We start from the raw sequence: 12,500 nt of genomic DNA, 5'->3' as shown, positions 1-12,500 counted from the left end.
ACTGAGAGGAAAAAACATGGGATCAAAATATACATGATGAGAAAAATATCCCCCAAAAATAAAGAAAAGAGGAAAACACAAAACCATCAGTAAATGTAAACAAACCAAACTAAACAATATTAATACCAACAACATCAACAACAATAATAATAATAATAATAATAATAATAATGATAATAATAATAAAAAAAAATAATAATAAAAAAAGAAAAAGAAAAAAAGAAAGAAAGAACGGAAAAGCATCCTTTACCTGCTCATCTTCCTCTGGCTCATCAATCTTGATCTCCACTTTGCTCGTGCGATTTCTCACGCTGCTGTTAAACGGAAGAATCCAAGAGACAATGATAATGGCCACTGACAGGGCCACGGAGGCTAGGAATATGAAGGAAGTGTTGTTCCACGATACGTTGTAGACATCTAGCCAAGCCTGAAAAGAAATATATATATATATATATATATATATATAGACATAAAAGGATATACTAACTCATATACCTTCATATAATGCTTGTTCCTTTATTAACCCACTTACGACGGAGGCATTCCAGCCTTGAATGTCACAATGCCGGGGCATTCGACTTAATAGGCCTAAATCAATTAAATGGCTGGCACAATACTGTGCCGCCCGGCCACTGGGCTTTTGAATGAGCGGTACAGTACTGTACCATCCGTCCAGAGAGGGTTAAGAAAGGGTATGATTGTCATTCAATGGCATACTTATCATGGAGGACAATATATAAAGAGATGATTTAAACTGATTGGGAGAAGGAGAGTGAGCTAGGAGAGACAGTTGAGAGAGTGTGAGTGAGTGAGTGAGTGAGTGAGAGTGAAAGAGTGAGAGAGAGAGAGAGAGAGAGAGAGAGAGAGAGAGAGAGAGAGAGAGAGAGAGAGAGAGAGAGAGAGAGAGAGAGAGAGAGAGAGAGAGAGAGAGAGAGAGAGAGAGAGAGAGAGGAGAGAGAGAGAGGAGAGAGAGAGAGAGAGGAGAGAGAGAGAGAGAGAGAGAGAGAGAGAGAGAGAGAGAGAGAGAGAGAAGAGAGAGAGAGAGAGAGAGAGAGAGAGAGAGAGAGAGAGAGAGAGAGAGAGAGAGAGAGAGAGAGAGAGAGAGAGAGAGAGAGAGAGAGAGAAAGAAAGAAAGAAAGAAAGAAAGAAAGAGAGAGAGAAAGAGAGAGAGAAAGAGAGAGAGAAAGGGGGAAAAAGATAGATAGATAGATAGATAGAGAGAGAGATAGGGAGGGAGGGAAGGAGGGAAGGAGGGAGGGAGGGAGGGAGGGAGAGAGGAAACAGACTTTTTTTTTACTTTGATGGGAGAGAGGGAGTGATAGGGGCTTGGGTTAGAGGGTTAGAGGGTTAGAGGGTTAGAGGGTTAGAGGGAGGGGAGGGGCAAGGAGAGGAGGAGAGAGAGAGAAAGAGAGAGAGAGAGAGAGAGAGAGAGAGAGAGAGAGAGAGAGAGAGAGAGAGAGAGAGAGAGAGAGAGAGAGAGAGAGAGGAGGAGAGGAGGTGAGAGTAGAGAGAGAGAAGAGAGAGAAGAGACAGAGAGAGAGAGAGAGAGAAGAGACAGAGAGAGAGAGAGAAGAGAGAGAAGAGAGAGAGAGAGAGAGAGAGAAAGAAGAGACAGAGAGAGAGAGAGAGAGAGAGAGAGAGAGAGAGAGAGAGAGAGAGAGAGAGAGAGAGAAAGAGAGAAAGAAAAGAGAGAGAGAGAGAGAAGAGAATGAGGGAGAGAGAGAGAGAGAGAGAGAGAGAGAGAGAGAGAGAGAGAGAGAGAGAGAGAGAGAGAGAGAGAGAGAGAGAGAAAGTATAAAAAAGAGATGGAGGAAAAAAAAGAAAGAAAAAAAAAGGAAACAGGAACTGATGAAATCACAAGAGACAGGAAGCCGGATGTGTATGAGAAGATAAGCATAAAAGGGTGAAAAGAAAAAAGAAAGAGAGAGAGAAAAATGATTGATAACGAGAGTAACTAAAGCTCCCAAATAAGTACAGCTCATGTTATCCACCTAAGAGATTTGTATGTTATTTCAGCTCTACTCTCCTCTCATGTATCTGCACAACCATTCCTCCCGTGACCTTTGGCACCACTACTCGAGAAAGCCATTCAACATTTTCAACGTGACATACACTTCCTCGCACTACACTAGACACTCACTCATTCATGCAACATCTGAGCTAATACCAAGACCTGTTGATCATGACCTATCTTTTGCATGACGTGAAAAGGCACCGGGAAAGAAGCACGGGCATAATATACTTATTATAGGATATTTTATAATTTAAAAAAGAGAGGAAAACTTCACAATATCTAGTCGTGTGTATTATACTAACACTAACCTCCCACGTCTGCGAGTTCGTGTATCCACTCATGATGAAGAATTTCGTGATCGATATTGCATTAGCAGGAAGGTCAGAGGGGGGTTGTCCAGCCCTACAGGACCGTTAATATTAAGTATATATCAATACTTGCAACGTCAAAACACGCGTAATCAGTGTCTAAGAACCCTTGAAGTGTGTTGTCTCATCTTAAGGGTTTAACGTCCTCTTCGAAATGACGTGACACATTTAACCGACACGTCCTCGAGTAGAAAGAAATGAATTCGAATGTCCTCGACGCAGAAAGACAGGCAACAGGTCACGCGCCGCCGAAGAGCGACGATACTTCCCCTCCGGAGGCTGGCGTGACACTGAAGGGCCAAGAGGGAGAATGGGAGAAGCGGAACCTCCTGCCGGACGCGGGTGCCACTTCGCCTTCACACTTGCATTTTAATTCCCCTTTATTCTCAGCTAACGCATTATCCTCAAGTCACCAGGATCACAACCAGGTCTCAATCTTCACCAAAAGACTACCCTCATGCCGCGTCAACCTAACCTAAAGCCAACATAATATGGAACAAGCCCCCCTCGCCCCGGCAACTCCAGTATCAAAACAAACCGAGCTCTATTTTACGGTCGACTCCCACGGCGAGTAAACACACCTTCCTTTGGGGACAGTTCACCTGTTGTGATCCTTCCACCACGTGAAGGATATAGATAACAGGCCAGTTATTTATAACAGAAACATGATAACTACACTCCTAGACAGGGGAACAAGAAGAGGAAACGCCATGGGAGTCTCTAATTAAGTGCATTTCTCGGCGTCAAGGAGCTGTCTGAAGGAGGGCTGAAGGAGGAGGAGGAGGAGGAGGAGGAGGGAGAAGCGGAGGAGAAGGAAGAGGAGGAAGAGACAGGATCATGAAGTCAAGGAGACGCAAGTGTGTGCTGCACGAGCTCAGGAGGAGAGAATATGGGGTTCCATGTCCGGCTTGGTAAGGAACAGCATACATACAGTATTTCATAAAATGCTTGCCAGCTGCTTGTTTTGAATGCATTACAGAGTATTTGCAATTCAAAACATTGGTCTTGTGTCACTATACCACAAGTAAGAAAAGAGTAGAATATATTGATTTTTAGACTGGTAGTTGAGGTTGTTATAACTTGAAGAGCAATTTAGTTGTTACAGTATATTACAATCTCTGTATGTATGTTACACATGAAATTCTGCTCCTAATAATATGTTGTAGGAGTATCATAGAGTTTATTTGGAAAACTGAGGGACAGACATGCTGAATTTAATACAGTCTGTTCCTAGAATATTCCATGTGCAAATGTTTATGATAGAGCTGTGTGAAGATAGAGGAAAACAAAGGTATTGGCTATGAAGTACATATAAAACATCAGAGATTATGTGCTGAAAATAAAGGTAAGACTATAATTGGCTATAAGAGTTCATGAATCTGTGCTTATGTGGCTTTGCTTCCATTCTTTGCTAAAATGTAAATAAACTCTCTCTCCTTATGCCTTGTTGCTATCATCTTTCACCTCTCTCTCATCTCCCCTCTCTCCTCTCCCCTATATCTTTTCGTTTCTCCTCTCCTCTCTCCTCTCACCTCTTTACTCTCCCTTCTTTCCTCATTCTCCTCTTTCTTTGCTCTCCTCTCTCCTCTTTATTCTTTCCTCACTCTCCTCTTTCTTTTCTCTCCACTTTCTTCATTCTCCTCTTTCTTTGCTCTCTTCTTCTTTCCTACTTTCTCTGATGATGACATACATTATAATTGCATTTCTTCCCAACAGGACAAGCCTACAAGCTCTTCGCTATTGCATATTTGGACCAAGGAGAAAATGGAAGCAGCTTTTACATGTGAAAGAAAGTTCATCAGTAGAGTTTTGTGGGGATCTGTTGTGGACGACAAAACCCTCCAATGCAGGTATATATATTTGCCAATTACAATATGCAGCAGTTTTTTAACAGCATTATACCCATTCAAAACCATTATTGTTAAATGGTTGTTTGATTTTGCTTGTTATTGTTGGTAAGTGTTTTGTATTTCATATGATTTCTGTTGTATCTAGTATTATCTTATTTATATTGGTTTTGTTTGCTGTATATAACCATATTGAGAACTAATGTTCTCATTAAGGCATTATTTAAATTTGCTCACAAGTTTTAACTTCTAAGGAAATTGTTCAACCATGAAATGCATTTTTTTACACCATCTATTCACAAACTCCCAATGATAATTTTGAAAGCCCCCCCTCCCATTTATTTTTTAAATTTCACCCCACCAAAATTGCATGAGTGATTTATTTTATATAGTAAAAAACAATTATGCATCCCAGATTTGATCATTTTTTTTATACTACATGTATCTTGATATTCTGCATTTTTTTATTGCTATTGCACAGTAAGTAAAGGAAAGAAAGAAAGAATTATTTTCCTTGCTCAAGTCATCATTTCTGACTGATGAAAATAGGACTAGATTTCATTAGATTCATAAAGACAATGCTCAGTATATAGTCATTCCATTTTTTACATTTTAAAAATTATTTTTCTAATAATTAGGATCAATACGACAAAAAAAGAAAAAGCACAATTTTTTGAGAGTTATGGTATGGATACAAGGTTAGAATTGGAAAAAAAAGCACCAAGATCATATTTCATCTGCTGTCCCATCTTCACCATTAAAACATGACGGCCTAAGGACGGGCAGGAAGTCACTCAGTTTTCACTTTAAGGTTTATTAGTATTTCTTTTTTTCTTGCTTGGGTTGTATTTTTGAGAAACAATGGTCAGGGTATGTTTTATCCATTTTTTTTTTTATATATATATAAAAGCAAGAAATATGAATTTTAGAAATAGAATTGCATTATTTTAGAGCCATAATATGACCACAAGATTGAAACTGTAAGATATAGGAAGGGCATGTCCTGACAGCTGTCTCATGAATAAACTGAGACACGTTCCATCTTCGTAGGACAAAAATTACATCCCTAGTCAATCCAGAAAAGTACCAAACTTTTCACATGAAATTTACGTTAAAATTTATCTTTTCATACCTATAAGGACATTGAGACCATCAGATTGATTCGAAAAGGACATGAATAGAAATCAGTACTGCCCCAAAAATTGAAAAAAAGGAAATGGTCCCCATAACTAGTGGAACAATATGCAAAAGTTATTATAAGTCTATTTTCTATCCTTTTTAATGTTTTTCAGTTTTGAAGTCACTGTCTATCTAGACACTGATTCTTGAAGTCTTCGAGACCTTATTAATTAATTATTGGTCTCATGTTTGTTAACCCACTCACGACGGGGGCATTCTAGCCTTGAATGTCACAATGCCGGGGCTTTCGAATGCTTAGGCCTAAATCAATTAAATGGCTGGCACAATACTGTGCCGCCCGGCCACTGGGCTTTTGAATGAGCGGTACAGTACTGTACCACCCGTCCAGAGAGGGTTAATCAAGTATGATTGAAATTCTTACTTTATCTTGTTTATAATACCCACAGATAAAAGTGTTATGCAAAGAATTTGTGGTGATGGACAACTCCTTCAAATGTACACACTTGATCTCCACCCTCGGCCAAAGGAAATCAAAGTATATGATGTACCAGATCCAGTCTATAAGTCATCTCTCCCAGGACAAGGTCAGTAGCAGCATACACGTTTTTTTACAGTAGAGAGAATGAAGAACTTGGATATGTTATGAGGAAGACTTTTTGTAACATTTGTTGAATCTGTATATGGTTTTCTGGTATTGGTATAGCAGTTCATTACATCGTGCTCTAATCTTGTTTGAAATAACCTGCTCTAATGAATACTACTGACAGGATTTTGATTGCAGAGTACCGGCCCGTAATCTTCGCTCTCCGGAAAGGAAATGTTTTGACGCGGCACGACCTAGAGAAAGGAACAGTTTTCAACCGCATTCACCTGGGACAGATACAGACCAAGTCGCTGTCCCTGAGCATAATGGATGATGTCCTGATAGTCAAGTCGCCCAAGCTAAAGATTGAACCCCAGACCGAGTACTTCTTTCACTTTAAAGTGTATCAGATGCATCCCTTTGGAATAATAGCTTCACTCAACATTCATGGATCAGTATTTCCAGGTGAAGCAGGCACCTAATTTCAAAATAAGTACTTAGTGATGTGATTGGCTAGAAAAAAAAAATTGGCAGTTTAAGAGAACTTGATTCTTGGTCTATAGAGACAAAAACCTTGCCACCTGAACTTTCAGAAGAATTAGAGTGCGGTGATACGAGAGTGAAGCTTTACCTCTGATACTTCCAAAGGAGCTGTATGTTGCTAATAACCCTTAACTGATAATCCTCTTCTGCTTTTCTAATAAAGAAAAATATTTGGCTTCCTAAATATGGTTTAGACACTACACTAAGATGGGGTAGGTGGATTTACAGTGTGGGTAGTCATACTATATGGTGGTATGTGGTGGCAGGTGAGGGTAAGGTTGAAACGAGTTGACACTAATATGTCAGATGATAGAGGGGGAAAGAATTGGAAGTAGGAAGACATGGTGGTTCCTTTAATCCTTATATCAAAAGGACTGCTGTACATTTCAGTTGAAGGAATTAGATTTTTCCTATTTCTATGCACTTTGATAAAAAAAAAAATTAGCTAGTAGTTAAAGGAACAAACAAATTGTCTATTTTTTTTTTCAGTTATGCCTATAGTATTATAGGCTGAATTTTATTTTGGTAAATAGCTCAAGGCAGAAATGCCATTATTAGGCACATTTGTTTAAGCTTTACCAAAATTTTAACAGCTTTTACAGCACAATTGGCATGAGGAGAGCTTGGCAGAATTTACTCGGCAAGCCATCTTATTTGTTGTCTAACCAGTTAAAACAAAAGCAAATATATAAATAATGTAGATCACATCCAGGAAAATGATTATTGGAAGTTATTAAGGCCATGACAATGGAACACAGTTTTAGTTTTTCAGGTCATAGGTGAGACGGAGATGGAGATGGAGACAAGTAGATAAATAGATAAATATATAGATAGACTAAGGTTTCTTTACTCCTGGTACCAGCACAGACTTGCATCTCTTGACCTGATACAGAGATAGAAGAAGTGCAACTAAAGAGACTGAACACAGCCTTGTTATTCCTCATTAGAAGACCTTTTAGTACTGCAAGATTTTTTGGAGTGTGAAATTCTTTGGTATCAATCATGAAAAGGTTGTAGTTACCCTTCTGTCCATGTCAGAATCTCCTATCCATCTAGATAGCTTCTCAGGGTCTTTCACATGAACAGCCTGAGGAGAGTTTGTCTTTAGGAGTTTACCATGGCCATCTATAATCGTTTCGCAATGTTCGACAACCTAAAACAGATCCTGCAGTACTGTATAAGCCCTTTAACCCATTTGTCTTAGTTTTAAATAAATATTTGTGCAGTAGGATGGTTGGTTTACATTGTCCGACTCTGTGACCGACTCTGCCTTTGCAGTAAATCATGCCATGCACTGCTAATGGGTAAATTGTGAAACACTTGATGCAGCTCTGGAATCCATAGGTGACAGCCTAAGAACAAGGCAGAACTTTATTTTGTAGGAAACATTGGAAGCCTGGAAGATTTGAGGTGTATAGCTTGACTGGTTGTTGATTAGACACATAGGGAATCTTACTGAGGAGGTTAAAAGGTCCTTTGTATGTAAATGACCTTTGCCCCACCATCTACACCCAGAGAAAATTGATTGCCAAGCTCTTCTCATCATTGACTGCAGTCTGGTCAGCAGATGACCATAAGGTCTCAGATTCTCAGGGCATTTCAGGTTCAGGTCCAGATGGGATTATTATGTCACAGACCTTGACTTTGTTGATGATATTGCTTTCCTGTCTTATCTCTGGAGACCATAATGGCAGCTCTCAGTGCACTTGAGCAAAACATTCATTTTAGTATTTCATTAATATTTATAACCTTTTTGTTTCCTTTTATCATAATGATATTCATATGTTTTACCTCTTATGCCATTGCTAAAAATGGGAAATGGTTTAGAAGGAATTTACTGCTACTTGCCTTGCATCTTTGCAAATCTTTGGATTGGGTAGATGCATTGTATTATATTGTATATTAATCCACTTACATCATGAATATTATTATATAAGCTATCTGCAATAATACAGTATATTGTTGTACGGTCTGATTTTCATACTATCTAACCCCACTTGCTGTATTTCTTATTAACAAGAGGAATGGTAAAATTATATGAGTTACAATAATTTTCAGGGGAAGAGGACAAGAAGAAGTACGGGAAGATGCGTGATGCGGAGATTCACGAAGGTCTGCTGCTAATCCTTACAGAGAAAAGCTTCAGTTTGATTTACGATGCACAGGAAATCATTAGGGTGAGTTAAATGCTGAAATGATTGCAGGGATTAAAGTTCTCAGAATGGTTGGCACATTATACAAATAAACTGATTAATGTTCTTAACCCATTAATGATGGGGCTATTTTGGCTCTAAATGGTTGACATGCCGGGATATTTCTAACGCATAAGCCTAACGCCTAGGGATTCTCGCCCGCACTGGCCGCTGCCGAGCGCTGTATGCCCGATCACCCGGCGCACTGGCCAGGAGGATAGCCATGACAAAATATCTCGTCTCAGGCGTCTGACCCTGGAACCACTTGATGTGGTATCTTGTCACCTGTCTTAACGGGTTAAAGCTTCTAATGAATTTTGATTCTACTTGTAGGAACACAGATAGAGAGAATTAAGTAGGTGTGTCACCAAGAAAAACAATCAGTTGGAGGGGAGGGCATTTTAGACTATGGGGTCGAGGGATCACAATGACTTATCAATGTTCTAAAAATTTAGCCTGACAGGTGGTAAAAATAGGTGGGCAGCACTGAAAATTGGGGATATGGCCTCCTTGTATCCCTTAGGTGATGATGCCCCCAGGCATATTTGTCTGGGAGCAAATTTGATCACTGATATCCTCATATTTATCTTTATAATCGATATACACTGTAAATGTTTTCATTCAGTATTCAGCATAGCATTATATCCAACCCATACATATATGATATCTCAATATCTATTGCTTAATTGTGTATATTTTCAGTGATATTTGATATTCTGAAATTCTGTTCATTCTATGAATATGTCTGCTATAAAACAGCAAAATCTTGCTTATACATGTTCTTTTTCCAGATGAAAAACACTTCAAAGGATATTCAAGACATCCCAGACAGCAAAGCATACATAAATGATATGGTAGTAGGAACACCTCCTCTGCTTTTTGCGGCATACACTCACATGGACATTCTTGGATTAGGTGCCTGTCCATGGGCCTATATTAGAGCTGTGTCAGATTGTCTGTTGCAGGTAAGAGCAACAAATCCTGTGAATATTTCCTCTTCTCTGGTTCCTAGGAAAGGTAGCAGTTAATTGCATAATATGTTGAGGCAGCTCGATTAATCTATTTTTTCCAAGACAAAGTTTGGTCTGATATTTCAAGAGCTTGATTTAATACACTAAAAGATGTATATTTCAAATACATACTGCACAATACAGTGTGAAATCTGTGAAGAAGTAACCCTATTCACCCCTCATTTGTGAGTGGAAACTTGAACAAAGTGCAACAAAATATGTGAACAAATCACATGCAGCATGAAAGTATATTTATCATATCAATAGATAAAAAAAAGATTATACTATTGATATTAAAAAGTTAAACTAAAAACGCATTCAAAACTAAAAATGCATTCACATTGATAAATTTGTAGAAAGAGAGCTGCTAGTTTTTGTCTGTTCATGCAAGATAATGACACTATCATAGTGAACAGAACCCACATATAAATATGGCTAACAATAAGTGTGGCCAATGTGATTCTAGGGGATGTAAGATTATCATCATTTACATATTATAATTCATCTGTCTTAACTACATACATCGACCTCATATCTGTCAGTCATGGAACCTCTCATGGTAAAGGTTCAACACCCTCTCCTCTCTCCCATGACCTACAGATCCACGAACTTGCCTCAGGGGAGTTGCTGGAGGGGGGACAGGTGAGGTGGGAAGACGGGAATGAGCAGCAAGTCTCTCCAGATTACCTAATGTTTCATCCAGATGATTCAAATAAAGTTATTCACATCAGAACTTCAAAACTCAGGTAAATGGTTGTAAGATTTGTAAGATTGTGTTTGTGTATGTTAGTTGGGGTGTGTTGTGGTCTTGTAAGAATTTGCTCTGCTGTATTTTTAGGGACGTTGCTCTGTTATACCAGAATTATATTTGTATTTGGTAATTCATAGCTTTGGCATTGCAAAGACTCAATATACATATGCATATAATCTGCTAATTTGCAAGAAGATTTGACTTAGTAATAGAGATACTTTTATTAATGATTTTAAAAAGAAAATGAACAAAGCCATCTGTTCAGAGGTAAATTCCCAACTATGTTTAAGTTTGACAGTATATGCCATTTTCCAATATTTATGATTCCAGGTTTTTAGCCATCAAGGAGAAGGATGGAAAGCGTTATTTGGAGGAAGAATTTACTTTTCCATCTGAAAAGAAGGCTAAGGTGGGTGAATCTGACTCTTCTAGTTTATTAGACACTGTGAAATAAATATTTTGGGCATCCCCTCCCATGCACACTTTAACAGTAGGTGCTAAGGGGGCCTGCTATCCCAGCCACATGGGGCAGTAGCTCTTTTCACATTACCAAAAATATCTTTTCTATCACATGATGTATAAAAGTACATCACCGCTACTTGCTCTACTTCATGCGTTGTATATTGCAGTTGTTGCAATAATAAGGAAGAAGAATTACTGCTCCTAAGATATCAGGAAGGAGTAAACTATAGGTGTTTATGATAGATGTAAAAAACAGGTATGAATGAGAATTATTCCAGAATGTCGTGTTATTTGATGCCCATGGCCTGCACATGAGTGACAGGTCATAGATGTGATAATTGGAATGTTATTACCATATCCTGCATTGTAGAGCTATTCATTCTCATTTATACCTTTATAAATGTAAAGTAAGACTTTGTTGCACCTTTCTCATTATAGAGTACAAATCTAAATGAACTATATCCCCATGCATTCTCTTTCTTTGCAGGATAAGGACGTTGCTAAATACTCCCGTTCAGGGCGGCTCTTGAAGTCAAAGTTTGAATGGGATTATTCCTTGAACAGAGCTCTTGCCTTCAACGTAGAGACAGAGTTGAGGGTTCTTGCCATCCTGGAAGCTCAGAGGGATGTAAGTTGGAGGATTCTTTATGCATGTATTGTATCATTTAAGCCACTGTGAAAAGGTTAGATTTGAAAAATATTTGGATCAGTAGCCTGATATTTAAATATATGATTTGCTCTACATAGTTTAAACATATAGTTAATTTATTGAAATAAGTCAAATTGCTAATTCTCAACCCTCCATCAGGAAAACTGCCGTACACACCTGGTGAAGGTTACATTCTATGACAGTTACACCTACGAATTACTTGACGAACTAGACATATCTACCACCGTCGATGGGGACATAGAGACCAACCGACTCAGTGTTCACATGGACAGAGACATCTTGAACATCGTTGTATATAAGGGGACTCAGTACACCATCCTCTCATACCGGCTGAAGGAAAAGGAGGATACCGACGAAAGTGCAGCTGATAAACCAAAGGGTGCGAAGAGGATAGGAGAAAGAGACTTCAACAACAGGAGGTCTGTCAGTTATGGAGAAAGTGATAGTGATCATAATGAAAGTGGGAATGTGAGAAGAAGACCGAGAGAGAGGAATAGAAGGGAGAGAACACAAAGAAGGAGGAGGAGGAGACAGAGGAGGCAGGCACATGGGGAATCTAGTGAAAATGAGTCAGAAGATGAATCAGATGAATGGGTGCCATAGTGCTTCCTTTCTTATGTGATAGTGAGGTAACTTCTATTAGCATTTTTATCCATTTTTAAAGATTTTTTGTGTACATTTCAATACTTGCCTTTTATTTGAAACATTTAATTTGTTATGATTTCCCAAGACTAAAAGGAAGAGAAAGATTGGTCAACCAGATTGTATTATAAAATTGTCAATATTTTATTTTTTTTTTTTCATTTTCACTGTAGTGAAAGTAATATAAAAGATATAATAGCTCTCTTTATAAAAGTTCTACAAACCAAAAGATTAACCCACTCATGACGGGGGCATTCCAGCCTTGAATGTCACAATGC

The 12,500-nt window shown here is 38.6% G+C and overlaps 2 protein-coding genes across 2 annotated transcripts in view; one reads left to right on the top strand and one right to left on the bottom strand.

Annotated features, from left to right (window-relative positions):
• Positions 1-2,674, bottom strand: part of LOC122264432 (uncharacterized) — a 4,161-nt gene extending 1,487 nt beyond the window's left edge. The window contains exons 1-2 of the mRNA XM_043033325.2: positions 2,323-2,674; positions 251-427 (exon numbers count right to left, since the gene is read on the bottom strand). Of these exons, the coding sequence (XP_042889259.1) occupies positions 251-427; positions 2,323-2,355 (210 nt within the window). The 5' untranslated portion in view covers positions 2,356-2,674. The remainder of the gene's footprint in view (positions 1-250; positions 428-2,322) is intronic.
• Positions 2,675-2,905: 231 nt separating this feature from the next.
• The window catches only part of LOC122264430 (DDB1- and CUL4-associated factor 17), a 9,957-nt gene continuing 362 nt past the window's right edge, over positions 2,906-12,500 (top strand). Inside the window, exons 1-10 of the mRNA XM_043033324.2 lie at positions 2,906-3,293; positions 4,099-4,232; positions 5,816-5,953; positions 6,151-6,417; positions 8,554-8,672; positions 9,479-9,652; positions 10,298-10,443; positions 10,779-10,857; positions 11,398-11,538; positions 11,719-12,500. The exon at positions 11,719-12,500 is cut by the window's right edge and continues 362 nt beyond it. Coding sequence (XP_042889258.2) covers positions 3,220-3,293; positions 4,099-4,232; positions 5,816-5,953; positions 6,151-6,417; positions 8,554-8,672; positions 9,479-9,652; positions 10,298-10,443; positions 10,779-10,857; positions 11,398-11,538; positions 11,719-12,183 — 1,737 coding nt within the window. The 5' untranslated portion in view covers positions 2,906-3,219 and the 3' untranslated portion in view covers positions 12,184-12,500. The remainder of the gene's footprint in view (positions 3,294-4,098; positions 4,233-5,815; positions 5,954-6,150; positions 6,418-8,553; positions 8,673-9,478; positions 9,653-10,297; positions 10,444-10,778; positions 10,858-11,397; positions 11,539-11,718) is intronic.

This window comes from Penaeus japonicus, unplaced genomic scaffold (assembly GCF_977035675.1).
Source record: "Penaeus japonicus unplaced genomic scaffold, GWHDUDI00000001_assembly GWHDUDI00000025, whole genome shotgun sequence".
Lineage (NCBI taxonomy): Eukaryota > Metazoa > Arthropoda > Malacostraca > Decapoda > Penaeidae > Penaeus > Penaeus japonicus.
The sequence above is the reverse complement of the archived record's forward strand: the minus strand, read 5'-3'. Positions and strand labels throughout refer to the sequence as shown.